Source organism: Pan paniscus, chromosome 13 (genome assembly GCF_029289425.2).
Source record: "Pan paniscus chromosome 13, NHGRI_mPanPan1-v2.0_pri, whole genome shotgun sequence".
Taxonomy (NCBI): Eukaryota; Metazoa; Chordata; class Mammalia; order Primates; family Hominidae; genus Pan; species Pan paniscus.
The window spans coordinates 136,472,447-136,499,791 of record NC_073262.2 but is presented as its reverse complement, the minus strand read 5'-3'; the positions used below and the strand labels follow the sequence as shown (position 1 = coordinate 136,499,791).

At 47.1% G+C, this 27,345-nt stretch overlaps 1 protein-coding gene across 2 annotated transcripts; it reads left to right on the top strand.

The window, feature by feature from the left end:
- Positions 1–6,140: 6,140 nt before the first annotated feature.
- On the top strand, positions 6,141–26,655 carry HJURP (Holliday junction recognition protein). 2 transcript variants are annotated; one of them, XM_008965701.5, is made up of 10 exons: positions 6,141–6,365; positions 6,839–6,905; positions 8,132–8,187; positions 10,892–10,988; positions 13,276–13,340; positions 14,925–15,017; positions 16,476–16,554; positions 18,551–20,135; positions 23,096–23,171; positions 26,092–26,655. In XM_008965701.5, the coding sequence occupies exons 1-9, from the start codon at positions 6,249–6,251 to the stop codon at positions 23,169–23,171; spliced, it is 2,235 nt and encodes a 744-aa protein (XP_008963949.3). In that variant the 5' UTR covers positions 6,141–6,248; the 3' UTR covers positions 26,092–26,655. The 2 variants fall into 2 exon arrangements, with proteins under 2 accessions (XP_008963949.3, XP_008963950.3); XM_008965702.6 differs by lacking the exon at positions 26,092–26,655 and adding an exon at positions 23,757–24,036 and having other exon boundaries at positions 6,181–6,365.
- The last annotated feature ends 690 nt before the right edge of the window (positions 26,656–27,345 follow it).

Genomic DNA, 27,345 nt, shown 5'->3' with positions numbered 1-27,345 from the left:
TCTTGGACTTCCCAGCCTCCAGAACTGTAAGAAATAAATTTCTATTGTTTATAAGCTGGTTAGTCTATGGTATCCTGTTAATAGCAGCCTGTACAGACTGTCTTTGACTCAGCTCTAAATTAGGTTTTAAATTCAACGTCTATATATCTGCCTTCTGATCTTGCACATTTACATGAATGTTCCTTTCCTGAGAAATCCCAAGGCAATACTAACTCATTTAGAAGATTGGAGGAAGGAATAAAAAGACTAGAAGGGGTACAAGTTAAAAGTTGCTTAGATCCAAACAGGGTGGGTCTCAGAAGGTTAGTGTCCTTGGACAACTTGTGTTTTCAGCTCCACCACACCAAATAAAGAAGCTGACTATTGAAAGATTGGTGTGTTTGCCTCCCAGTTTTTCTAGAGTGCCTCCTAAAATATGAATTGATTTTGACACAGCAAACTTTCCTTAAAATGGCCATTTTTTTTTTTGCCATCTTTTGCCTGCTACCTAAAAGAATGCAAGAGTAAGGATCATAATGAGACTATAGATAGAAAGAAGAATTTCTGCAGGAGTTTGAAAATTTGATACAGACAAATACACATAAAGAAGATGGGTCACTACGGTCGACTGTGCTACAGTGTGCGCTCATGAGTGGTGTCAGAAGTTAGACCAAGCAGAAGCTAGAAATCAACGAGACTGCCAATGACCCAACAATTGTTTGACCTAAAATATAGACTGAGCAAAGAGGTGGTCTTCCACAAGTTGACAAAAGTATAAATGTCATTATGAAGGTTTTGTAGGGTGCCCAAGGCTAAGTTCGACTAATTGCCTTTTCACATAATTGTCACAGGTCTAAGGAACCTCTAACCATTTGTCTTCAAGACTGGATTAGATTGAAGCAGAAAATAATCAACATATATGCATCTGTCTTTCATGGAACACTCCCTTATACGATCAATAAACACAAGATAATCCAGGACAAAACAAAGACAGTTGAAATAAGACTGCCTACACACACACACACACACACACACACACACACACACACACACAAAGCAAGCAGCAGGAGAATAAGCAAAGGTATTTACTAAATATTTTATCCCCAAACCATAAGGTCTAATGATCTTATAGAAATACCTAGATCTAATTACTTTGATTATAAATCCTAGGGTAACAAATTCAGCAATGAAAGCTCAATGAAACTAGCAAGAACTCAGTGTTGAGGCTGGCTTACCTGGCAGCAGATATGAAGGATAAATGGAGTTTGGCAAAGAGGCCCAGTGAGTATACCTGTTGGCCTGAGAATGCCCTAGAATGCTTCTAAGGGAGAGTCCTTGAAATGACCTCAGTAGAAACTTTGGATTTGCCATAGAATGATAAGACCACCCTTAATATCTGAACTGAAAAGACAAAGCTGAATATATTGCTACCAGCTATGTGTTGTACCTGCTGTACAATAGCAGCTTTAGAATGTTTGGGGCCATTGTCTTATTTGGATAAATGGCCCCTGATTTTGCAAAGCCAAGGTAAAAACACATGAGGGGTGCTGTGGTTTAAATGTGTCCCCCAGAAACATGTATTGGAAATTTAATCTCCAATGCAACAGAGTTGGGAGGTGAGGCCTAATGAGAGGTGATTAGGCCATAGGGCAGAGGGAATGGACTAATGCCATTATTGTGGAAATGATCACAGGAGTGGGTTTCTCATAAAAGAATGAGTTTGAAGGCTGGGCACAGTGGCTGTAATCCCAGCACTTTGTGAGGCTGAGGTGGGTGGATTACTTGAGGTCAGGAGTTTGAGACCAGCCTGGCCAAACCCATCTCTACTAAAAATACAAAAAATTAGCTAGGTGTGGTGGCACGCAACAGTAATCTCAGCTACTCAGGAGGCTGAGGCAGGAGAATCACTTGAACCCAGGAGGCAGAGGTTGCAGTGAGCTGAGATCACGCCATTGCACTCCACCTGGGTCACAGGGCAAGACTCTGTCTCAAAAAAAAAAAAAAAAAAGAATGAGTTTGGCTCCCTTTTGCTCTCTCTTGCCCTCTCTTGCCCTCTCTTGTTCTCCTACTTTACACCATGAGATGGCACAGCAAGAAGACCGTCGCCAGAGGCCAATCACTCAGACCCTCACCACAGGCCAATCACTCAGTCTGGCTGGGACTCGCCAGTCTTCAGATCTGTGAGAAATAAATTTCTGTTCATTATAAATTACAGGTTCATTACTCTCAGGTTTTATTATAGCAGCACAGAATGAACTAAGATAATTGGCCCCCTGTGTTTTCTAATTACATCAGTAATGCAAACTCATAATTGCACAGCAAATGCTCATTCTAGAAAATGCAGCTATGGAAAACTAATATTAAAAATAATTCATCACACCATCATCCAGAGACGGCCCTGGAAACATTCTGAGACGTATATACTCACACTTTTAAAACATGTATAATCATACTTTAAATTACATAATATATACTTTTTAAATGCACACATAATACAGGTTTATAACCTTTTTGTATTAAACAGATCATATAGAATTTTGATATCAATAATTACACTTCTTCAAAATTGTTGCCAATAGAACACAAGTATGTATCATCATTTATTTTGCCATCCTTCTAGTATTGGACTTTATAAACTGCTTCACGAAAGATCCTCCAGCTAAATTCTTGCCAGCATCCTTAATTACTTCAGTTAGATGTGAGACTCATTCAATCAAACAACACATTTTGTGAGCTTTGGCTGACATCTCGTGGAAAGTCAGCTTGTTGCCTATTTCACAGCCTCTGTGTTTGCATCAGCTCTAGGGCAACAGAAAAAAGCAAACCCTTTTCTTAGCAGCCTAATAGGTGGGGTCTGATGTTTGCGATAATTTATCTTAGACTGACATTCTCACCGTTACACAGCAGTTTCCGTGTCAATGCTGGGACCAGCCAAAAGCTGCGCTTCTCCAACCACAGACTGGTGGTAACATTTCCACACCTTTCCAACAGAAACATATTTACATGACAACTCCATGCAGAATAAGTCTCCATCTCTTTTATTTGAAGCAAAATTCAGGCACATTTTATAAGAGCAGCCGTAATATAACTTTAAAGAGAACTATTTCCTAGGCATTTAAACAGCACTTGGAGGGTTGGAAATCCCAGCCCGGCCAGTAGAGGGCACTGTGCAGGGGCAGCCAGAGCCACCCGCCGTCATCTCTGGAAACCCTGTGAGATTCCAAGATGCTGCACCCAGAAACCTGCTGCTGGGGAAGGAGCTGACTTGTGATCCTTCCCTGTTATGTGGGAGTGGAAAGTGGTGGCAAAGGAGTTTGCTTAGCAGGTCTGGAATAATATGGTTAGGCTGCCAAGGGTGGTAGGGTGAGGTATTATAGAGAATGGCATTAAGGGAGGAGACCACTCCTCATATTGCCTTATGCTTAATTTCTGCCTCCAAAGAAAGAAGTAAAAACTAAAAGGCAGAAATGAAATCCACAAGCAGACAGCCTGGCCCCACACCCTGGGCCTGGTAGTTAAAGATAGACCCCTGACCTACTCGGTTATGTTATCTATAGATTACAGACATTGTATAGAAAAGCACTGTGAAAATCCCTGTCCCGTTCTGTTCCATTCTAATTACTGGTGCATGCAGCCCCCAGTCACTTACCCCCTGCTTGCTCAATCGATCACGACCCTCTCACATGGACCTCCTTAGAGTTGTGAGCCCTTAAAAGGGACAGGAATTGCTCACTCAGGAGAGCTCAGTTGTTGGAGACGTGAGTCTTGCCGAAGCTCCCAGCTGAATAAAGCCCTTCCTTCTTTAACTCGGTGTCTGAGGGGTTTTGTCTGCGGCTTGTCCTGCTACAGCATCACATGAGAAGCATGATACAGGGTTCTTCTTTCCTTAGCTGGAGCACCACTTTAGACCATGGGATGGGGAAAGCCAGTCAGAGATGACTGGAAGACCACCAGGCCAGAACAATAAGGGTTAATGCATGGACTTTGGCTGGCTCAGAAGGAGTTTGGCTAAAGCAAGTATGTTTTGGACTTCAATTACAGACTTGAACTTGAGATTGAGAAATCTTTCCACTGAAGCTGCCCCCAAACTCCTAGGACAGAGGCGGATGCTTGGATTGTCAGTGAAGCCAGCAAAGGAAATCTTGGAATGGTTTCCCAGGAATAGAGAATAAGCCCTGGGAGACGCCAGTTTTGAAAACTGGTACTATCGTGCTTGTTAGAGAGTCATGGTGAGGCAGGAGAATAGGGAACTGGGGTAGCAAAGGGTTGAGGCATAAGCAAAGGAACAGCAGATGCAGCCAGTTTTAAGCAAGATTGGGCAGGACATAGGCTACATCTTCACTCCTGTGATAACAAGAAAGAAGTTTCCACTTCAGCCCCTGAATGACTGCAGGCCGTTTCCACTTTAGGCTCTGATTGGTCGCAGGCCAATCCTTCATAGGGTGTAACCAATTGGAGGCCTCTAAAGGGTACCCAGGGGTGTTGCCAAGTTCTTTTGGCTTTATAAAAACCCTAATTGAAGAGGCTCTCGAGCTGCGGGCTCCAGCCCGCTCGCACTCTGTGAATTGTCTTCAATGAATCTGTGCTTTCCTTACTCCGTTCTCCTGTTGCTTTGTTTTTCATTGCTTCATTCCTTTGTTACTTTGTGTGTTTTGTTCAATTCTTTGTTCAACACACTAAGAACCTGGACAACTCTATCTGGTAACAATGGAAGAGTCAATCATCCAAAACTCAAAAAGAAAAAAGAAAATCTTATTCAAGGTCTGAAGTCTCTAAATGGGCCCAGTTAGATGTTTGAAAAGTAAATTATGTGTGGGAAGCACAGAGTCCAAGGAAGAGCATGTTAAGTTTCTGAACACTCCTAAGGAAGGAGGAGGAAGACACTTCGGCCTGTTTGTGAAAATTGGAAAAGGTACAAATTAAATATGTAGATCCTGCAACTGGAGAAGACTCAGAGAGGATGTTTATATAGGGAGGAAGGGAAGGAAAGAAACAGGATTGGTAGGTTACCCCATCCAATTCCGTGGAATTGAGAGCTCGGAAGATAAAGTGGCCCAGGGTTTTCTTCCATCAGACTGAAATGACACAGCCTTCCTGTTCCCACCTGGATCAGTCACTGGCGCTGGGCCACCCTGGGGCAGCAGGACCTTGGGTGAGGGAGTTCTCTGCAACTGAATCATCCCAGAATAGGCTGACAACTGAAGGCCCCTGCCAACTGCCCTCCTAGCAGCTGTGGCATCTTAAGGGGAATCAGGCCAGCACATCTCTGTGTCCAGCACAACGCAACACGTTTTGTGGACACACACACTACATGAGCCCTGAAGTTCTTACCCTCCACCCACTCCCACCTAAATTTCCGCAGGACATCATGATAGAATTGCCGTGCAGGCTGAAAGGAGGTGAAGAGCCCCCTCTAAGGGACCTCCTGGTGCTCAGTAATGCTTTTATTTTCAATCACATACTATGGTAATCATATCAGCACAAGCACACAAATGTGGTTAAGTGATGAAGCTGAATGAAACTTTCCTAAGATGTCAATCATAAATTCCATCAACCATACTAAAGACTGATTTATCTTGCTCTTCTCTCTGGAGAAAATATTACAAGATTAATATCAATGAAGAAGCAGAATATGCAATCAGAAATACATGGGGGAAAAGGTGGGTTAATAGAAGTATTTTCCTGGATTTTGTGATGTGTATCGCATTTGTCAGCATCTTTAAATGTGTCATTCGTTGAGACTTATTTTTTCCTTCTAGATGAATATTCGCTATCCTGCCTCCTTTTGGGTTGGTAATTTGGGGTTGTCTTTCTTAGGCCCCTGCCCTGGAAACTGCGCCGGGATCCCAGGCGGGCGGGTGAGGAAGGCGGACCTCGCCCAGCGGCGACACCCAGAGCAAGTCACGCAGAAATCTCCAGGCCGCACTTATCTCCGGTGCACAGCGCGGGAGATGACACGCATCCCACCGGATCTCGCACAGCACCGCTGATTAATAAGCACACAGCTGTTTGTACAACTACCACCGGCCGTGGCGGCCGGAGACCCTCCCTCCCTTCCGCCGGACATTGGGGCGTGGCTGGAAACTCGGGAGTGGATTGGCCGGAAGGTGGGACGCCAATTTGTTTGAAAGGCCCAATCAGTGCCCGGCTTCTCCGCTCTAGCCAATAGAAAACCGAGAGGAAGGCAGGAAGGGCGGAGTCTCCTATTTGAGTTTGTGGCGCGCGAGGCCCTGCAGTCCGGGTTGGCGCTTGGGTACTGGCTGGGTCCGATGCTGGGTACGCTGCGCGCCATGGAGGGCGAGGACGTGGAAGACGACCAGCTGCTGCAGAAGCTCAGGGCCAGTCGCCGCCGCTTCCAGAGGCGCATGCAGCGGCTGATAGAGAAGGTGCGGCCCCCGCCGGTCCGCCGGGAGGGGAGGCCTGCGTGTCGGAGTGAGGCTGGGAGGGGACGTAGGACGGGAAGGGAAGGGGCTCTGAGGGCTCGGAGCGGGGGTTGGGGAGGCGGGACTGGGGCTTGGATGCGGAGAGAAGGTGGAGGCGGAACTGGGGGCTCCGGAGAGGGAAAAAGGAGGCAGCGCCGAAGGCTTCAGTGCGGGGACGGGGAGGAAAGACTGGGGCCTCCGGAACGGGGAGTGGGGAAGCAGGCCTGGGGCTCGGGTGCAGAGAGGAGGGTTTGGTGGGGCTGGGGGTGCTCCTGAGTGGGACGAGAGAGGCGGAGTTGGGGGCTCCGCTGCAGAGACCGCGTTTGGGGCGCCCCAGGCCAGACTAACGGCCTCTCACGGGCTGGCGCCGCCTCCGCCCGGGTCTGGGGCCCCTCGTGGCCCTGGGACCTGACAGGAAGCCCCTTCCTCCTCCGCAGTACAACCAGCCCTTCGAGGACACCCCGGTGGTGCAAATGGCCACGCTGACCTACGAGACGCCACAGGGTAAGGGTCATCCCCACCTTCTGAGTATTCGGGTGAAGAGTGTGAATGGAGTGGTTGAAATGCTGTCCCTGCTCTCTTAAGAAGTAAACATTGTTCACCTAACTAATAGGAACCAAAACATTGGTGCCCTTAAACCTGTAAATTACTTGAATTACTTATTAGAACAATTCCTGAAGACACATAGGTGCCCCCTGGCTCACATGCCTCCGGCTTACCGGGTTGGCATCCCCGCTGGCCACCTCCCCACCATGGCAGCGTGGGGCAGTTGCTTAGCTGGACTGGTCTCAGTGTCTTCATCTGTGAAATGGGAAGGATGATGACAATAATGTCTCCTGGGCGTGGGTGTTGTAACAGTTACGTACAACCCTATGAAACTCTGTGAACAGTACCCCCCCGCCGCACTGCGAATACTCACATTAACTATTGTTTGCCCTGTTTAACTTGGAGTAGTAACTGTCTTCCTTGAGGCTCCAAGTACCTGAATAGGGAGAAGAAGGCATTCCGTTTAATAGTTAATGTAAACGGACTGAAATCTTGTGGATTCTTTTTGGTAAATAGCTGGTGACACTTTGCACTGGCTGGGGTCAATTCCTCCCATATAGCTTTATAACTAACTCAGTATCACTTAATGAAAACAAACCTCAGAGCAAGTTCTATGTTGCGTTAAACGGACACAAAAGGTTCACAAGATCTGCTCCTTGAATTAAAAGAAATCCTACCTTTCTGCCTTTATAGCCAATCCAGACACATCTTGGGTGAAAAGTTTACACAGGCAGAAACTAAAATATTCCAGTGGCAGGTCTGCTACCCTTTGGTCTCTGTATAACATGTAGATTGCCCTTAGAAAGCATTCATTCAGTATATGGGATGTAGAGATTGCCTGCGAAAAGTGCTTACTCCCTCTATATGGTATATAGATTGCCCTCTATATATTTTAAGGACAGTCGCTGTCGTATGTTCATTGTTTTCATTTAACTTTTTGGGCTAACGATGTAATTTGATGAGCCGTTTTCTAGTAGGTAGGAGAGATTTCCATGAATGACAAATTTGCCTTAAAAACCTGAAACTTTACAAAGAGGAACAATCGCAGGGTATCAGAAACCTGGCTTGGTTTTAATATTGTACCTTTTTTTTTGCCTGTCACTTTGGCATCTGGTGAACACAGATTGAGCAGAAGTTCAGCGTTCAGGATTATGTAAATGGTCATTTTTGTTTCTTTTCTTCAGGACTGAGAATTTGGGGTGGAAGACTAATAAAGGAAAGAAACGAAGGAGAGATCCAGGTATTTAGTGTCAAATTTTATTGCCAAATAACCTTGCTGTGGAGGAGTATTCATATGAATAAAGGTGTGGGTATGCCCAACCTCTGAGCTTACCCAGAGGCCACCACGGGGCACTTTTTCTCATGATTATACTCTTTCTGTTTTTAAGGATTTAGAAGCGTTTCTTCTGTAGCTTGTCAAGTGCAAGGAGTCACTGTGTAATATTTGGCCTTTTTCATCACCCTGTGTTTCCTGTGTCACAGGCTGAGGGGCTCTGATAATACATGTGCAGGGGCTGGGCCAGCTGGGTAACCCTCCCCAAGGCCACGTGCCAGCCCAGCGAGGGACTCACTTTGTTTGGGTCCTTACAGAAAATACCAAATCCAGTTCCTTCTAGGGAAGAAGAATGTCTCTCTTCCTGTTTTGAAAGGGGAGGAAGAGAGATGAGGGGAGGTGCGGCCTGGAGGATCACAGGTCTTTCCTTCTGCATTTTTCTACCTTTGGAAGACCCTGGCTTCCCTGCCTAGTTGATCCGAGGTTGTTGTCGCTCTGAGACCCGTTATTTTAGTGGAAGGTGCTGTTGGCCTTTCTACGGGGGCATCCAGGAGCCCTTTTGCCACAGTGGCTTTTGCCAGGTTATCTGGTATTCGGTTAATCACTGCCTCTCAGATGCCACATGGTTCCTCTCTGTGGTCACAGGTCAAGGAACCTGTACCCAAGAATGAAAAACATCAAGATCAAGGTGACGATATTAACAGCAAATTTGAAATCAAATCTTCTTGATTAATTATTCTAGTCATAAAAATGTTAAAAGTACATACAACTACATAAATGAGCTGATTCCTCTCTGCAAAGATGGTCACTAATGCTATTTTAGTTCAATGTGATTCCCTATAATACACATCTTTATAAATGCATTTTTTTCTCCCTCACTTTTCCGGTTAATACATCTGGCAAACTCTTCTCTTCATCAACTGTTGTATAATTATAAAATTATATAATTATTTTAAAAATCATGTTTTTTTAACTGCTCTCCTGTTGATAGGCAATTAGCTATTTGTGGCTTCCTTTATTAATAAATAAGGGTCAGCACACTTTTTCCACAAAGGACCGGATGATACATATTTTAGGCTTTGCTGGCTGTATGGTCTCTGTTGTAACTACTCAGCTCTGTGTTGCAGGAGGAAAGTGGCCGAAAATAATATGTAAATGAGTGTACGTGGCAGTGTTCCAATAAAACTTTATTTATAAAGCCTCTGTTAGAAATGGTTTTCAGAGAAAATCCCGGTCCTTATCTCTTCCCAATACTGATATTCCCCCTTTTCGATAAATGCTGAGAATTGGGATTATTGGGTTAAAGTATATATACTCTTTGAATTATGCATAATAGAGATGTCCACTCATTAGACCAGTGCTTAATATGGTCCTGGTGGCAGAAAGTTTTCATTTAAAGATTTATTTAAGGTTTTTGCTTAAAATGTAGGAGGACCCCTACCTGGGTCTCCAGAATCTTCAGACCCTTTCTTGGGATTAGGAAACTGGGCGTAGCCTGAGATTTCAGCTGGGACATCTCTGACTTCACTGTAATTGCTATTGGTGACAGTGTCCAGATCTGCCTTCACCTTTTCCCAGACAACTTGGTGCTCCTGCCGCCCTGGAGGCTGGGGGAGGCTGTGGGCCCTGGCAGGCCGGGTGTTGACCTGTGCTGGGTTGGTTATAACACAATGCCTGGGTTCTGTTTGTAGCTACCAGAGCTACCACGTAGTTTGGGGTTGGTGTAGATCGTCTGCTTCTCTGTGATTCTCAAACCAGGTTCTGCCTCAGACACAGCCACAAAACAACCCTGTAAACTCCACCTTACGTGACGGTTTCACTGGAAGCAAAGGTTCTGATATTCTGGAAGTGGGCTTCAGTTACCCTGTAGTGCTTCTGGATAGCCCCAAGTCCTCTGAACCCTCAGAGTTGACACCTGAGGACCATCCCTAACGGTATAGGCCTCGCCACCTTCTCATGCCCTGTTTTTATAAGGCTGGGTGGTTCCTAAAATACTAATATTTCAGCCAATCTGGTATCCTGAATGCTTGAATTTCATTAATGAGAACCCACCAATGCCATGCTCTGGGATTATTCGTGGGGCCTGCTATAGAGCAGGCTCTGGAGAGCTGAAGCTGGCCTGACCAGGAGTGTGGCTGCCCGACCACCTCTGCCCACCAGGTGTGAGCTCCTGGTCAGGACAAGCAGCTGCCTCTGTGGTTAGCTTGGGCTTAAACTGGCTCCTCCCCGCCTTAAATACTCCAGCATATTCTTTAAAGATCACAGGAAGTTGCCCAGGGGCCACTTGACTATTTCTCTGTTCTCGCTGATGACCTCAGGACAATTTTGTTCTGTTTCAGTTTGGCTTTTTGTTTGCCCCAGTCCCTGTCATCCCTGGGCCAGTGTTAGGAGGTGTGAGCTTATCTGCTCGTGCCTGGGCCCCTGACTTTCCCTGCTCCTTCCAAGTGGCTTTTTAAGTAGCAGCCCCCGCTGCAACCCAGGGGAGCCTCAGCTCCTTCCTACGCTCTTGAGGCCTCTTATAAAGTGGACATGCAGGGAGAAGAGAAGCCTTGTGGCAGGCTCCTGCTGTCTCCTGTGTTAACAGAAGGATTGCAGTTTTATTATTTTGCGGTGACTTTGAAATGTGCTGTCACTCAAACAACCATGTTTTTATTGGCTTCTGCACTTGGAGGACTCCTCCGTGAAGCCCGCGGACAGGACAGATGGCTCCGTGCAAGCTGCAGCCTGGGGTCCTGAGCTTCCCTCGCACCACACAGTCCTGGGAGCCGGTGAGTGTTGCCTTCGTCAGAGAACTGAAGTCAGGAGGGACCAGGCCTGACGCACCTGTTACAACAGCTTAAAGCCTAGATTCCTCAGTAGTGAAGTTTTTATTTTTTCTAAGGTATATCTTAAAAACTAAAATCATGTTAAAGTACCCTGTTGATTCCTTCTGAGCTCTGCCTTGCCCACAGTTACATCCGGTGCCTGACATATGAATGGTACTCAGGTGTTTTTTCAGTAAATAAACATGCCCCTCCATGTGAAAAGTTAATATCCAGATTTAGTAAGACTTAAGATTTGCCCCTACAGGGTGGTGTTGTGAACCCTCACTTCTATAGGGCAGCTTCCCACTTCGTCCTTCTAGGAGGCTCCTTCCTTTTCCCCAGGCCAGTCTCACTGCCCAGCCCCATCCTGTCCTCTTTTCTAGGGAATCTGTCCCTCACCCCTTCCTTCTGTCTTCAGTCTCTGTCCCCTGGATCCATCCATCGGTATTTAGATGCGCTCAGACTCACGTTAGATACATCAGACCCTTCGTGGCTCTCCCCTGTCCTGGGCCCCTTCCTTGCCACGTCCCTTTGCCCAGTTCCCTTTACCACCAGAGTGAAATAACCTGCTCCGTTTGCTGCCATGGATTCCCTACCCTACCAACCCCGTGTGTTCCTCCTCTCCCGACTCCTTTCGGCTCCATCTCTAAAGCCCAACTCTGGGTGAGGTTTCTCACAACCCCATTGCTAAATCCTGTTGGCATTCTTTGGGTTTTGCGCTCTCCATAGCATTTAAACCTTCCGGAAGTTCTGGCCTGGGCCTCTGTGGCCTCCTGCTCCTCGGCCCCATGCTCCTCCAGTTTTCCTCCTTCTGTCTTCGTCCTTCCCAGCCTGCAGTCTGCTCGCCTCCTGTCCCTGCTGGATGCCCTTTCTAGAGGGTTTGTTTGAGCTGCCTTTGCCCTTCCCCCGGGTGGAGCCATGGCTTCTCTGTGTGCTGACTGTAACCTCCAGCCAGAACTCAACTGGGGGCGTTTTACTGCCCAGCAGCCCCTCTGCTTCAATACTTCATGTCCAGACTTGGCACAGCTAAGACTCAGCCCGACAGACAGGCTCCCCATCTTCTGCTCTGCGCCTCAGTACAGGCCCCTGCCGTCTTCCCTCTAGCGTTAGCCAGAAACCCAGGGTCTTCATCTCAGCCTCTGCCTCATTCCTCATGGCCAAGGCATCCCTGTCCTGTGCCTTGTGCTTCGTTAGCTCTCATGTCCCCGCTGAGCACCAGCCCCCAACCCCACCCGGGCTCCCTCCGCCCCACTGACGCCCCTGTGAATGTGGTCAAGCCGCTTCTCTGATGCAACACGTGGCTTCCCATTGCTTTTAGGGTAAAAGGCCAGAACCCAGAATGGGGCCTGAAGTCCTGCCTGACCGCATGGCCTCCTCGCTGCCCCCGGGAAGCCCCTGTGATCCCCAGGCTGGAACAGACCCCCACTCTTATCTGAGCTCTTTAGACCTGGGTTCCTCTGCTTGCGAAACAGTTTTGTCACTAGCCTTTAAACACCTGTCTCTCCTGGACACTGGCCTTCCGCAGCCTCTGTCCCCCTCTGCCCAGTCCCTTTCCTGGCACCTTGCCTACACCAATAGTTAGTGATGGGTGTTGAGTCGCTAAAGGGAAGCTGGTGGTCTTTCAGAGTAGAATTGGAAAGCTCTTCATGAGGATATTTACCTGTGGTGCTATGCGTTTGCTGCTATTAATCCAGATTTTAACTATAAATCCTTAGGTCCATGAATTTCCCCAACTGCTTGAAATCACAGGAAATAGTTATTTGACAGATGTACTGCCCAGTATGGCACCCACCAGCCCTCTCTGGATGATATTTAAATTAGTTGAAAGTGAAATAAAATTTAAAATCCATTTCCTCAGCCTTACTGGCCACATCCCAGCTGTTCAGTAGCCCTGTGTGGCTAGTGGCTGGCCTAGGACAGCAGGCAGAGAACTTTCCGTGGCCACTGGAAGTTCTGTCAAGCGGTGCTGGGCTTGAGCGTCTCAACTTCCAGGCTCAGAGGCCATGGAAAGCTGGAGGTGGTGCAGAATCTGCCTTTCCTCACTCCATGGCCCCAGGCAGTTTCCCATTCTAGGGGTTCTCTGGGTTACTAAGAACCATGGGCAGCCGTAGATGGCTCCAGTGGGTGCACCCTTGAAGCAATGGGGATTTTTACTGTACAACTTACTCGAAGTGATGCCAAAACCATCCTTGAGAGGAAAATGCACTCCTTCCTGAAAATCCTGATTGAGATTTACTTGTTTGACTTTTAGATTCAAAAAGCGGTGAGGTCGATGCCACGTCAGACCAGGAAGAGTCAGTTGCTTGGGCCTTAGCAGTAAGTGCTGCCTTTAGTAATGAATGGACAGAGGGGGCGCTTGGGGGCTCAGGGGTGGGTCCATCAAAGCCCATGTGGCCTGAGGCGGGCAGCGCTGCCTGCGCTTTTCTGGAAGTCCTCTCCTGAGGCTGGCTTTTGCTACTTCCAAGTCTCGGATTTCCTCGTGTCCAGATTCCCTTCAGCGGTAAGGCCCTCCTCTCAGTCTGGCACCTGGCAGCCAGTTCTACCCCCAGTGCAAGCCTGATTCACGATGATTTTCACTCTGCAGATAAAGCTGTCAGTGTGGTTGGCAGGGCGCCATCTGCCTGGATGAGCACACGACAGGAAAGTTGGGCTCTCGGTCAGTCTCCCCTACAGGGGCAGGGTAAAAAGAGAGGTGTTCTAGGGAGTATTTCCAGGTCTGTCCTCAAATGCCCCAAGTCACAAGGTCGTCTCATTGGGCAGCCGTCACTAACCTAAACAGTAAGTGTCATTTATATGTCTGTTTCCCAGAGTGCCCCCTGGGTCACAGAAACCACCCGTTTTCTTATGGGATGTGCTTCTTATCCTCCTTGGTTGGGATAGATGAGAATTTACACAGAGCTTAACCAGCTCCAGCATCTTTCCTGGCCCCCGTGTCACACTCTGTTGCCTGCTAGAATACCTGGTGCATGGTTTTCCTCTAAAATTGCTACTTTTGTGCAGAGGGTTTCCCACGCACCCATGTGTGACTTTCAGTGACTAAGAAGAAAAAGGCCATGGTCCTGGGGAAGAAAGTGGATGCCCACTGAGAGATTGTGTAGGGATTGGAACAAAGGGGAAGAGGGTGGTACCAAGAGTCAAGAACCAAAGTGCCAGCCCCACTCAGCAGAGGATAGAGGGTGACGCCCTCTATTTCCAGTGTCTAGCAGGGGAGGGGTAGGAGAGCCTCCTGAGCTGGAGCACTGAATTTCTGTTTTTGTTTTTGGTTCTTTTGAGATGGAGTTTCACTCTGTCACCCAGGCTGGAGTGCGGTGGGGCGATCTCAGCTCACTGCAACCTCTACTTCCGGGGTTCAAGCGATTCTCCTGCCTCAGCCTCCCAAGTAGCTGGGACTACAGGCACCCGCCACCATGCCCAGCTAATTTTTGTATTGTAGTAGAGATGGAGTTTCACCATGTTGGCCAGGCTAGTCTCGAACTCTTGGCCTCAAGTGATCCACCTGCCTCAGCCTCCTAAAGTGCTGGGATTACAGGCATGACCCATCACACCCGGCCAGGAGCACTGAATTTCTTATAAACTTACCAGTTTGAAGTTATTACCAGTAGTTGAGTCCTGAACTCACCTATGAATATTCAGATTTTTTTTTTCCTGGTCTGGCAATGCTGTCATAAACTTCTCTAGACATGGTTTTTATTTTTTTTTTTTTGTCTTTTTACATTCTTTTGGATTATTAACATAGGAGGTGAAAAAGTGACTTTGAATAACATCATGGAGGTGAAAGTGACTTTGAGTAGCATCATGTAAAGATTTGTACATTAATGAGCTTGCCAGTTTGTTCCACAATCCAAAAGGTCAGCTATACTCAGAAGCTCTTAAAAATTCTGACTTCTCTTTTTTGATCAGCCTGCAGTGCCTCAAAGCCCTTTGAAAAATGAATTAAGAAGGAAATACTTGACCCAAGTGGATATACTGCTACAAGGTGCAGAGTATTTTGAGGTAATCTGTTTCCCAGTTGTTTGTTTTTATATAATTAGATCATAAACTAAATACATTGAGGTACGGTGTTATTATGCTTTTTGTTTTTTCTACAGAGCCCGTAAAGAGCATTTGAAGTAATGATTTCCAAATTGTTTTATTCACATGCTGACATACTTGCTTTTCTTGAATAAACACTCCAGGTCCCCCAGGGCAGTGCCATCAGGAAGGTGGGAGCCCTGGCAGGGGCGCTCTGCCCACTGTTCTGGGGCAACTCACAGAAAAATCTAGTGGTGCAGCCAGGCACAGTGGCTCATGTCTGTAATCCCAGCACTTTGGGAGGCCAAGGCAGGTGGGTCACTTGAGGTCAGGAGTTTGAGACCAGCCTGGCCAACATGGTGAAACCTCATCTCTACTAAAAATAGAAAAATTAGCTGGGTGTGGTGGCAGGTGCTTGTAATCCCAGCTACTTGGGAGGCTAAGGCAGGATAATCGCTTGAACCCAGGAGGCGGAGGTTGCAGTGAGCTGAGATTGTGCCACTGTGCTCCAGCCAGGGTGATAGAGCAAGACTCTATCTCAAAAAAAAACAAAAAAAACAAAAAAAAAAAACGACTGGGGCCACACACGGGACTCTTAAGAGCAGCCCCGACCTCTGGCCCAGGATTTGAAACTGCATAGTTAGGGAAGCAATAGTCCCCACATTCCCTGGTGTGATCAGGCTAGAATCAGCTGCAAGGTGAGGAGGCTGACCCTTGGCACCTGTCCCGCCTGCTGAGAGGTCATGTTGGGGGGGGGATGTGATGGCATGAGAGGTGGGCACACTCACCTGCCAACCCCTCTCTTAAGGTCAGTGCCCTCTGCCATAGAATAAAGGACATTGCAACACCAAATACTTAGGAAGTACACATTGCAGAATAAGAATTCATCTCCAGAAAAAGGCAGCAATCTCACAGGGGTGTATGTGTTTTCTTACTGTGCTGCTGACCAGTGGAAAGCCTGTATTTGCGGACCACCGACTTAGTGGATGTACCTGAAATGCTTTTTCCTTTAACCCAAGGCAGCAAGTGGTGTCCTCTTGGTTGCTGTGTTGATCCAGGGAACAGATTAGGGTTAGGAACGAACGGATCTACTGGGTCTTCTTTGTCCACCGTCCAGCTGGCCCCTAGGCGTTCTTGTGGTCTGAGTATAATGCTAGACAAAGAAAGCTACCAGCGCCCCTGGGGTAAGAAGTTACTGGCAGGTGAGTGGTGACTGTGGCTGGAAGCTATCCTGGAGACCACATCAACTGTCCAGATCTTAGTGGGACATTTTTTCTTCCCACTGCCCGAAGCCTAGCTGGCCACTGTCACCACATTCACACGCTTGTCGACACGGCTGTGCTAAGATGCACATTCCACATTGTCAGGGGAGAACCCAGCTCCTTGCACCCAGTTGACACCTGGCAACTTTTTTCTTGTAACCACTGGCTCTGATTTCAGTGTGCAGGTAACAGAGCTGGAAGGGATGTACGTGTGACTCCGCTGCCTTCACTGGCCTCACCTGCCGTGCCTGCCCCTGGTGAGTGTGACATAGAAACTGTATGAACGGTGCGTGTTTCCTTCACTTTTGTTGGAGCTGCGTGGCCCCTCAGAGCTGCTCATACTGGCCACGCCATCATTTCCTGGTGTGTTTCATCAACATAACTTGTTAGAGATACACTTGGATTTCACTGGAAGATTAAGATGTTTCAAAATGAGCTGTTTTCTCCTCCACGTCTGCTCTTTATTCCAATTTACTAGCTTGAAAAGTTTTGCATCTCCAGAAGCACAGGACTAGTACAGTGAACACCCTTCACTTGTTTCACAATTAACATGTTGTCATATTTGCGTTATCACCTCCCGCCACACACGTGCACACACAGTGTGTATTTATTTGCATTTGTGTATGCATTTATCCCTAAATACCTCCAAAAATTGGCTAATTCTCCTTTATGACTACAGTACGCTTAACACAGGCCAGAAATTGAACATTGATGCAGTACTGTTTTACCCGTTGTGCCAGTGATGTCCTTTGCAGCCTTTCTGGTTTGCCTGACCACTTCCGGACCCACTCAGGCTGGTACCACCGTTGCATTTAGTCTCCCTCCATCAAGAGTGGCTCCTTGGCCTTTTCTCCCTCGTGGCCACCTTTCATATTATTGCCTTTCTTGAATAGCACAGGCCAGTAGTTTTGCAGAATGTCCCTGAATTTGGACCTGATTGCTTCCTCGTGGTTAGGTTCACGTTAAACATTTTTGGCAATATTACTACAGGGATGACGTGTCCTCTCAGAACATTTGGTCAGTCTGTCCCATTCTTGGTGACTTTTAGGCTGGTCATTGAGTTAAGGTAAGACCTTAATTCGATGTTTCTCATTGCGACAGGCCCTTTTTCCTTGGAGTCATCTATGTGTGATTCTTTGAGATCTCCTAGGAACCTTTTCTCTAAAAGCTTCTCACCCACTGACTTAGAAGCCAGCAATGCGGATCGCCTGGGTGGAGGTCCCCGCCCAGGTTGTTTCTGTCTCTGCCGTTCCTTGGCACACGTCAGTTGGCATTATTCTGTTCAAAAGAGCTATCTCCCCTCTGGTTCTTTTTTTTGCTTCCTGTAGTTCTCTCTCATGCTTTGATTTATTTTATTTTTATTTTTTAGGATCAGTAGGAATTCATGGAGTCTTTTTGTTCTTTGATTCACATGTTATAATCCATTGCCAGTATTCAATTTGACGCTCAAGTAACCCCAGATTTAGCTGTCAGGGAGCCCCTTTCAGGCTGGCTTTTGTGTCGTGTAGTGCAACGCCATGCGTTTTTGAGCACTTCTTCACCCCTGCCCTGATGCCATATCTGCCTCTCCCAGTTCTCACCAGCCGCAATGACTTAACACGTGCTCATCTGGTCAATTGTACAGCATAAAATAACTCTAGCATTGCAGCACCTGCTACCACTCTTCACAACCATCTACTAAATAAGCTTGAAAATTTCCAAGCAGCTCTTTTTATCTTTAGACAATATCTCTTTAAGAGGCAGACACTCAGAGTATTTGGACTCTTTTTTTTTTCTCTTTCAGTTATCAATTTAACATACAGGTTTTTTTTTCTGTTTGTGTTCAATTTTATGGTTTTTTCCCATCACTGTTGGTTTATTTTTTTTTAAATATAGGAAACATTTACATGATGCAAAAGTCAAAGCTATAGGAAGAGGTTTGTTTAGAAGTCTTACACCCCTTCCCATCCCTGTAGGTAAACAGTGTTGTCATTTTTCAGTTTCTAATTAGCTTTTGAAAAGGCATCCATCTTCTAAACAGCCTAGAGGGAAAGGAAGACACCTTTGGGAAATGTACGATGGAGAGTAGAAATCAAATTTTGATACCAAAAAATATCTCTGAGAAGAGTCTACTCCTACACATTTGTGGTGTTTTTGTTTTTGCTATTGCTTAAAAAAACATAGTCCTGATCCAATCTTAAGTTTTGTCATCTGTGCACATGGATGGTTTAGAATGGTAACACACCTTTACTTTATGTGTATCTTTTCTTCCAGGATACTGCAGTCATATCTCCGGAAAGAGTCCTGGTGACCCAGCGAAACCAGCTTCATCTCCCAGAGAATGGGATCCTTTGCATCCTTCCTCCACAGACATGGCCTTAGTACCTAGAAATGACAGCCTCTCCCTACAAGAGACCAGTAGCAGTAGCTTCTTAAGCAGCCAGCCCTTTGAAGATGATGACATTTGCAATGTGACCATCAGTGACCTGTACGCAGGGATGCTGCACTCCATGAGCCGGCTGTTGAGCACAAAGCCATCAAGCATCATCTCCACCAAAACGTTCATCATGCAAAACTGGAACTCCAGGAGGAGGCACAGATATCAGAGCAGGATGAACAAAACATACTGCAAAGGAGCCAGACGTTCTCAGAGGAGCTCCAAGGAGAACTTCGTACCCTGCTCTGAGCCTGTGAAAGAGACAGGGGCATTAAGAGATTGCAAGAACGTATTAGATGTTTCTTGCCGTAAGACAGGTTTGAAATTGGAAAAAGCTTTTCTTGAAGTCAACAAACCCCAAATCCATAAGTTAGATCCAAGTTGGAAGGAGCTCAAAGTGACACCCTCGAAGTATTCTTCCTTGATTTACTTCGACTCCAGTGCAACGTATAATCTTGATGAGGAAAATAGATTTAGGACATTACAATGGTTAATTTCTCCTGTAAAAATAGTTTCCAGACCAACAATACGACAGGGCCATGGAGAGAACCGTCAGAGGGAGATTGAAATCCGATTTGATCAGCTTCATCGGGAATATTGCCTGAGTCCCAGGAACCAGCCTCGCCGGACGTGCCTCCCGGACTCCTGGGCCATGAACATGTACAGGGGGGGTCATGCGAGTCCTGGTGGCCTTCAGGGCTTAGAAACCCGCAGGCTGAGTTTACCTTCCAGCAAAGCAAAAGCAAAAAGTTTAAGTGAGGCTTTTGAAAACCTAGGCAAAAGATCTCTGGAAGCAGGTAGGTGCCTGCCCAAGAGCGATTCATCTTCATCACTTCCAGAGGCCAACCCCACACACAGCGCAGCTCGCCCGCAGCAGACATCTGACCTTCACGTTCAAGGAAATAGTTCTGGAATATTTAGAAAGTCAGTGTCACCCAGCAAAACTCTTTCAGTCCTAGATAAAGACGTGCCAGGCCACGGAAGGAATCGTTATGATGAAATTAAAGAAGAATTTGACAAGCTTCATCAAAAGTATTGCCTCAAATCTCCTGGGCAGATGACAGCGCCTTTATGTATTGGAGTATCTACAGATAAAGCAAGTATGGAAGTTCGATATCAAACAGAAGTCTTCTTAGGAAAATTAAATCCAGACCCTCACTTCCAGGGTTTCCAGAAGTTGCCATCATCACCCCTGGGGTGCAGAAAAAGTCTACTGGGCTCAACTGCAATTGAGGCTCATTCATCTACATGTGTTGCTCGTGCCACCAGGAGGGACCATCAGTTCCCTGCCAAAAGACCCAGGCTATCAGACCCCCAGGGCTCCGGACACCAGGCCAATTCCCTGGGTGCCTCAGATGGGGTGGGCAATACCATCAGACCGGGAGACCAGGGCAGCTCTTCACAGCCCAACTCAGAAGAGAGGTAGGCGTGTTTCTGTTGGTTGAATGTGGTGTTTTATGTGAGTGACTGCTCTTTGGACAGAGGCTTTTTATGGTAGGAACCTTTGTGCCACGTTTAGTGAATCTCAACCGAATTCTTACATACGTGATCATTTTCTGAGCTTTCTCCCAAATGCTTTTCCTTCCTGTAAAGTCAGTGTCTCTGTCAAGAACGTGTCCCTGTGTAAGATGCATGGAGGTAGAGCAGAAGATGCTCTTGCAGAAGTTTCACACCCTTTCCATTAGAATGCATTCAGAGGCTTTCTTCCTGCAAATCCTCACTTACTATGCTTTATTCATCTTTGTCAAACCTTCATTTCTAACCTCTTCATCTGACACTCAGAAAATAGCTGTTGTAAGGCGAAAGTGATCTAAAGCGAATGACTTCCTATTTCTGGATTCCTGGTAGGGAAAGAGCAAGAGTGGCCTGGGAGAGCCACGAGCACAGTATTCTCACAGCTGCGAGGGGTGCCCTGCAGATCATCTCAGTGCTCAGTGTTAAAACTTCTGCACCTTGTTCTGCAGCTTAATTTGTGCAAATCGTGTCAGCTAGAGTTTCAGTCTGCGTGTGCCCTTTTCTCTAGAGACAGTGGGGTGGGGTGGGTCAGTGGGAGTGAGTACCTTTGTTGGCATTAAAGGTTGGATTCCCCAGCACAGCTTCTCTGTGTGTCCACAGTCAGGATCTGGAGGATGCGACTTTTTTAACCCACAGGTGGACGGGACTTGACTGTGGGTTTGATGTGGCCGGTTCCTTTGGGTTTTGTGTGTTTGTGGTTCCAGCAGGTGAGGCCGTGTCTCCAGTATCCTCTTCCCTTGTGCCCTAGCCTGGCGATGTGCCTCTTCTCTGAGGTCATTTGGGTGGACCCTGCCTGCCATAAGTGTCCCATTTTCTGTTTCTCCCACCTGGACCCGCCTGGCCTGCGAGCCCTTCTCAGCCACTGGCTCCTGCCGTGCGTCCAGCTCAGAACCAAGGTCTGGTATGCCTTGTTTCTTCTGTGGTGCCTGCCTTCGAAGCCTGCAGTCCGGCCTGTGCATGGCAGAGACCACACTCTCAGACCGCCAGCAGCCTCCTGTGGCTTGAGCCCCCTGGGGCCTTTCTCACTGTCACTCTGTCTTCCCAATGCCCTTGGACTGCTCAGGGCCACCTGCTCCAGGGTCTGCCGTAGGACAGCCCTTCCCTTCCAGGGAACTTTCACTGGCATTCTCCCCCTACTGCCCGGTTCTTTGCTATTACATCCTCGGACATCCTCCCCAGACTCCACCCACCACTCAGCTGCCTGCTCCGTGCAAGTAACCCCCACCCTCCCAGGGGCTGCACATGGTGGGTGCTGCGGTGGGGAGCTGTCTGGACACGGACCAGTCTCATGGGTTAGCAGCTCAGGCTCCTTGGCTCAGTTCTAGAAGCTCCCAGGTTTTGTTGGATGTTTTGGTTTTCAAAGTTATTTTCGTGTATAAAGTCATACTGTGTGAGCTAACCAGCAGATGAAACAAGCCTTGGTTGTCATCTGTCTTCCCAGTTGAGGATGGACATATGTAAGTGTTCAGGTGATGGGAAAGGTTTTTCTCTGCAGGGCCCCGGCTAGGGTCAGGGGCACTGTGTGGGCAGGGCCCTCGGAGCTCCTCCCCTGGCAGTGCACGGCTAACAGCAGTCTTTCCCTCGGGTCTTGGTCTCCAACTGTGTGCCTGATGCCTACTTGGGGCTTTTTCAGACCAAACCACCAGCCGGGTGACTTTCAGCCACAGTTAGTGAAGCCTTCAAGAATCTCAGCCACATCTTCGTGGCAGACACTTCATGGAGGCTGCTCTGAGGCAATGTTTATGCGTTCTGTTCAACAGATGACCTCTCAAGAGTCTCCTTCTCAGTTGAAAGGGGAGAATTTCACCAAAAACAACTCTCCGGCCCAGAGAGTGATCTGAGGTCTCTCCTGGTCTCCCACACATCAGAGCTCCTCTGCTCTGCTCGTCCTGCTTGTCTAAACCTAACTGCTTTTTCTCAGATAGTGCCCCAGCTCTTCCTTTTACCATCATCCTGCCCCTGGGATTTTGTCTTGTGCCTTTTCCCACCTTGTTCCATGATCTGGCACCGTGCCAGTCGCCTGCAGACCCCTTTCCATGAGTGACATCCTGCCCCAATGCTCCATGCAGAGGCTCCTGTCTTGCTTTTTCACCTGCTCAGTCTAAAGGGCTTTCTTCTGGCCCAGCCACACAGGAGGGACCTCGGCCTTGTAGAGAATGGTGTGAGGTTGCATTATTGTGGGGCTGGGGAGTGGACCATCCTGAGGACTCAGCCCTTGGTGGCCCCGCAGGGCCCTCCCAGCTACCCTGGAATTTGATAGCAAGTCAAATCATGAACACCCAAGGTTTCATTTTAAACCACAATATAAACATGTTTAACTGGTTTCCTGTATTTTTCTGCTTTTCCCGCTTAAATGATAGATTTCTTGAGGAAAGAGACCTATTCTTCATGAGCTGCAACTACATATGGAGTTTTCATGCCTCACGTCTGAGTGCTCTCTGTGTGCCAGGCCATGCTGAACCGTTTTTACACCTTATCTTCTTTCATCCCCACCAGAACCCCTTGATTAGATCGATTCTGTCCAATAGGCAGGCTGTCTCTCCTTTTAATAGATATGGAAAAGTAGCTTAAGTCTTAGAACTCCTAAATTCACTCGTGCAGCAGCGCTAGCTGGGCCAGGGTGTGGGATGTGGACTTCCCCACCAGCTTGTGCTCCCTGGGGGCGTGTGGGGAGCAGGGTGGAGGGGTTGCCATTATATTTTTGTTGTTTCTTTAACATAACTTACTTATTTAACGTAATGCCACTTTCTATAAGTATTTTTATACATGCAATGGAATAAGTAGAAAACAGTTAACCTTTTAGTGGCTGGCATTGGGAATTCTAGAATTTTGCTAACATCATTTTCTTTGTCTTTTTTTTTTCCTAGAGGAGAGAACACGTCTTACAGGATGGAAGAGAAAAGTGATTTCATGCTAGAAAAATTGGAAACTAAAAGTGTGTAGGTAGGTTATTTTGGAGTGTTATTGCTCTTCCCACTTGCTCTCTGTTTGTATTTTTGTTTTGTTTTTAATTCTTGAGACTGTGAGGACTTGGTTGACTTCTCTGCCCTTAAAGTAAATATTAGTGAAATTGGCTCCATCAGAGATAACCTCGAGTTCTTGGTGTAGAAATTATGTGAATAAAGTTGCTCAATTAGAATTTTTAGGGTTCTCTTTGATAGGCCTGTTTTTCTAATGTGTGTGTTTTTTGGGGGGGGGGGTTATTTGTTTGTTTGTTTGTTTGTTTGTTTTTGAGACAGTCTCTGTCGCCCAGGCTGGAGTGCGGTGGCACAATCTTGGCTCACTGCAACTTCCGCCTCCCGGGTTCAAGCGATTCTTCTGCCTCAGCCTCCCGAGTAGCTGGGATTACAGGCGTGCGCCACCACACCCGGCTAATTTTTGTAGTTTTAGTAGAGACGGGGTTTCACCATATTGACCAGGCTGGTCTCGAGCTCCTGGCCTCGTGATCCATCTGCCTCAGCCTCCCAAAGTGCTGGGATTACAGGCATGAGCCACTGCTCCCAGCCATGTGTTCTTTTTTAAATTTAGATATGTCCAGAGAATCCTCTCTCCTGTTTCCCATTTCATTGGAGAATATTGTTTGCTTGTGAGATGTAAGTTCGAGCCCTGCATGCAATGACCCTTGAAGGAAAATAAATAGTCCTGGTGGCCCCAGACGCTCCTGCAGCCACAGCGCCTGTGACTCCTCATGATTCTTACTGAAGCTGTTGAAGACAGGATATCATGGTGACGTTTTTCTAATGAAATATTTCACATATTCAGAATACATTGGTGAAACTCATGCTGGAGTAAATAGTTAATATATGGCCATATGAGTTTGGGGTTGTTTTTTTAATGAAAGATTTAAAATGAGATTAAATTACACATTTTTCATTCCCACCTGCCGCCCCAGGCGATTGCTCTCCTGATGTCAGGTATCACCCCCATACCCTGCCCCATATCCCTTCCCCCCTGCGTCTTACATTGGGACCACGTTATGTGTGTGTGTGCGTGCGCACCTGCATGCTCAGGCTGCCGTAACAATGCTGGAGACCAGGTAGCTTAAACAGTAGAAATTTATTTTCTCACAGATTTTGAAGACTAGAAGTTTAAGACAAGGGAGCCAGCATGGTTGGGCTCCGGTGAGGACTTCCTGGCTTGCAGAAAGCTGTCTTCTTGCTGTGTCCCCACATGCTGGAGAGACCAAGGTCTCTGGTATCTTAGGAGGGCACTAATCCCATCATAAGGGCCCCTCACTCATGACCTCATCTAAACCTAATCACCTCCAGAAAGCCCCATCTCCAATACCATCATGCCAGGGGCTAGGACTTAATCATAAGAACTTGAGGGACACAGTTCAATCCATAGCCTGTGAGTCAGTAAGGAGGGTGCACGCTGCTGAGAGCTGAGAACCTCGCCAGGTGCTGCAGACCTCACAGACGGCTCATTTCCTCAAAGAACAGGCCGGCAGTGTAATGCTGGCTCAGGCTCAACCAGGGCCAGAATGGCCCCTACAGATCTAGAGCCTTCCCTCAGGCCTGCTGCTTCCTAAGGACAATGCGACCCACCCTTTCCTCTTCAGGAAAACCATCACTGCAACCCAGAACTGCTTGTGCCTCTCCTCCCCGCACACCCAGCAGACAGCTGAAACCTTGCTGGCCAGGCCTGGCTGCCAGAAAGGCCGGTGTTCTGTCATCCAGTGGGGGAAGGTGAGGTGGAAGGATCTGGGCATGGGTCTTGGCCAACTTACAGGATCTGCCAATAAGGGACCCATAAACTATATATGGTATAGTCTCTCTGTTTCAAACTATATGAGTAAATTAATACTGTACATATGCTACAGTTTTGTTTCATCAAGAGAATGAATGTGACAAGAGCTGACAGATGTGGGCATCTCACTTTGAGTTCTCTAGGTGGTTTATTGTCCTGGATGTCTGCGGATGGGTGCAAAATCCACCTTTGATCCTTGTGCATAAGTGTCAACTATCTGTGGCACACACACACCTAGAGGCAAATTACAGGTCACGGATGGGTGTGCCTTGAACTTCCATCGTTATTGCCAAATTGCTCTCCCAAATGGCTGCTCCAGTTTGCCCAATGTCCCACAATATAAGAGGTACCTTTTCCCCACACTATCGCTGCCAGTTGCTGCCAGTCTGAGCTCTGGCAGGTGTAAGATGTGTTGCTTCACAGTTTGCTTTCTCTTGATGACTTGTTGAGCGTGTCTTCCTGGGAGTCCTGGTTTTTTAAATGTCCTCGGGACACTGGTTCTATATTTGCCTCTATTTTCCTGATTTGGATGTATTCTGGATCCAATGATATGAAACAATCCAGTTTTTAACTTCTATTATCTATCATTTGTCATTTAACTTTGTGTTATTTTATTGTATGGAAGTTACATTTTAACACAATGCTATGGTTCGGATGCCATTTGTCTTGAAATTTAATTGCACATGTAACTGTTAGGGGGTGGGGCCTAGTGGCAGGTTTTTGGGTCATGGGAGTGGACACCACATGAATAGATGAATGCCCTCTTGAAGGAGTGAGTTCTCACTCTCTGCGAGAGCGGGTTGCCTTTGCACCTGCCCACTCACCTTTCTGCTTTTCCACTGTGTCTCGAGATAGCACAAGGCCCTCACCAGAAACCGAGCAGATGCCAACACCATGCTCTTGGACTTTCCAGCCACCAGAATTAGGAGCTAAACAAACCTTTTCTGTATAAATTACCCAGCCTTGGGTATTCTGTTTTAGCAACGCTAAACATACTAAGGCAGATAACTTCCTCCTTTTTCTGGCTTTTGCTGTTACTTTTAAAAGAAAAACTACCATACTATCAGGATAAAAAAAATACTGTACTGTCTTAAATTTTGCTCTCTCCATTTAGGTCTATAAACCATCTGGAAATGTTTCTGCACAGGCATGGAGGGAGAGCCAATTGTACAGATGTACAGCTGCCTCCTTGTACTCTATCGAATGGTGCACTCTCCCCACTGCATCAGTGGTGTTCAAGCTTGTTTAGCAGCAATACTCCTTATCACTGGGCAGGAAATCAATTCACCATTTGCTCCACAAAACAGTTTGAAGACCACTGTTCCAGAGAAGGCTTTAGCACGGGTTGGATTTTGGACAGCATAGCAGCTCTCTCCTGTTGATGGGACCCCGGATGGTGAATTCCTTTGGCAGTTGTACTGGGAACAGTTTGGAAGTCCTGGTTTACCTGCTCTGGGGACACCTAGACTATTCTGATGGCCTGAGCATAGCAAAAGCCTTCCCCACACTGCCCCTCTCTTCCCCTACATGTTCTTAGACATGGGGCTAATTTCTCCTTTTTGACCAGCAGCCAAATTCTGTTCCAGGCCTCACTGGGCTCCAGTTGCAACAGTCCAAACTGACTTTGGTAACTTTAAGTCGCAAAGGGAAGGGCCTGGAATAAATGTCAGTTCCTCCATGCGGCCTTTCTGGATTGTCTCCAGACTTGCACACCCACCCTCCTGTGCCACTGTAGCACTTCCACCCTGGCTGCAGTCCTCCCTCTGATGTGTGTTGTGGTTAGGTGCCTTTCCCTTTAAGAAGTGTCCTGGCCTGGCACGGTGGCTCACGCCTGTAATCCCAACACTTTGGAAGGCCAAGGTGGGTGGATCACGAGGTCAAGAGATCGAGACCAGCCTGGCCAACATGCTGAAACCCCATCTCTACTAAAAATACAAAAATTAGCTGGGTGTGGTGGCACATGCCTACAGTCCCAGCTACTCGAAAGGCTGAGGCAGGAGAATTGCTTGAACCCAGGAGGTGGAGGTTGCAGTGAGCTGAGATCACGTCATTGCACTCCAGCCTGGCGACAGAGCAAGACCCTGTCTCAAAAAAAAAAAAAAGAAAAGAAAAGAAAAGGAAAAAGAAACACAAAGAGGAGTTTATACCATTTCTTCTGAAACTATTCCAAACCACTGAAAAGGAAGGACACCTCCCTAACTCATTCTATGAGGTCAGCATCATCCCGATACCAAAACCAGGCAGAGATACAACCAAAAAAAGAAAACTTCAGGCCAATATCCCTGATGAACATCGATGCAAAAATTCTCAATAAAATACTGGCAAACTGAATCCAGCAGCATATCAAAAAGCTCATCCACCACGATCA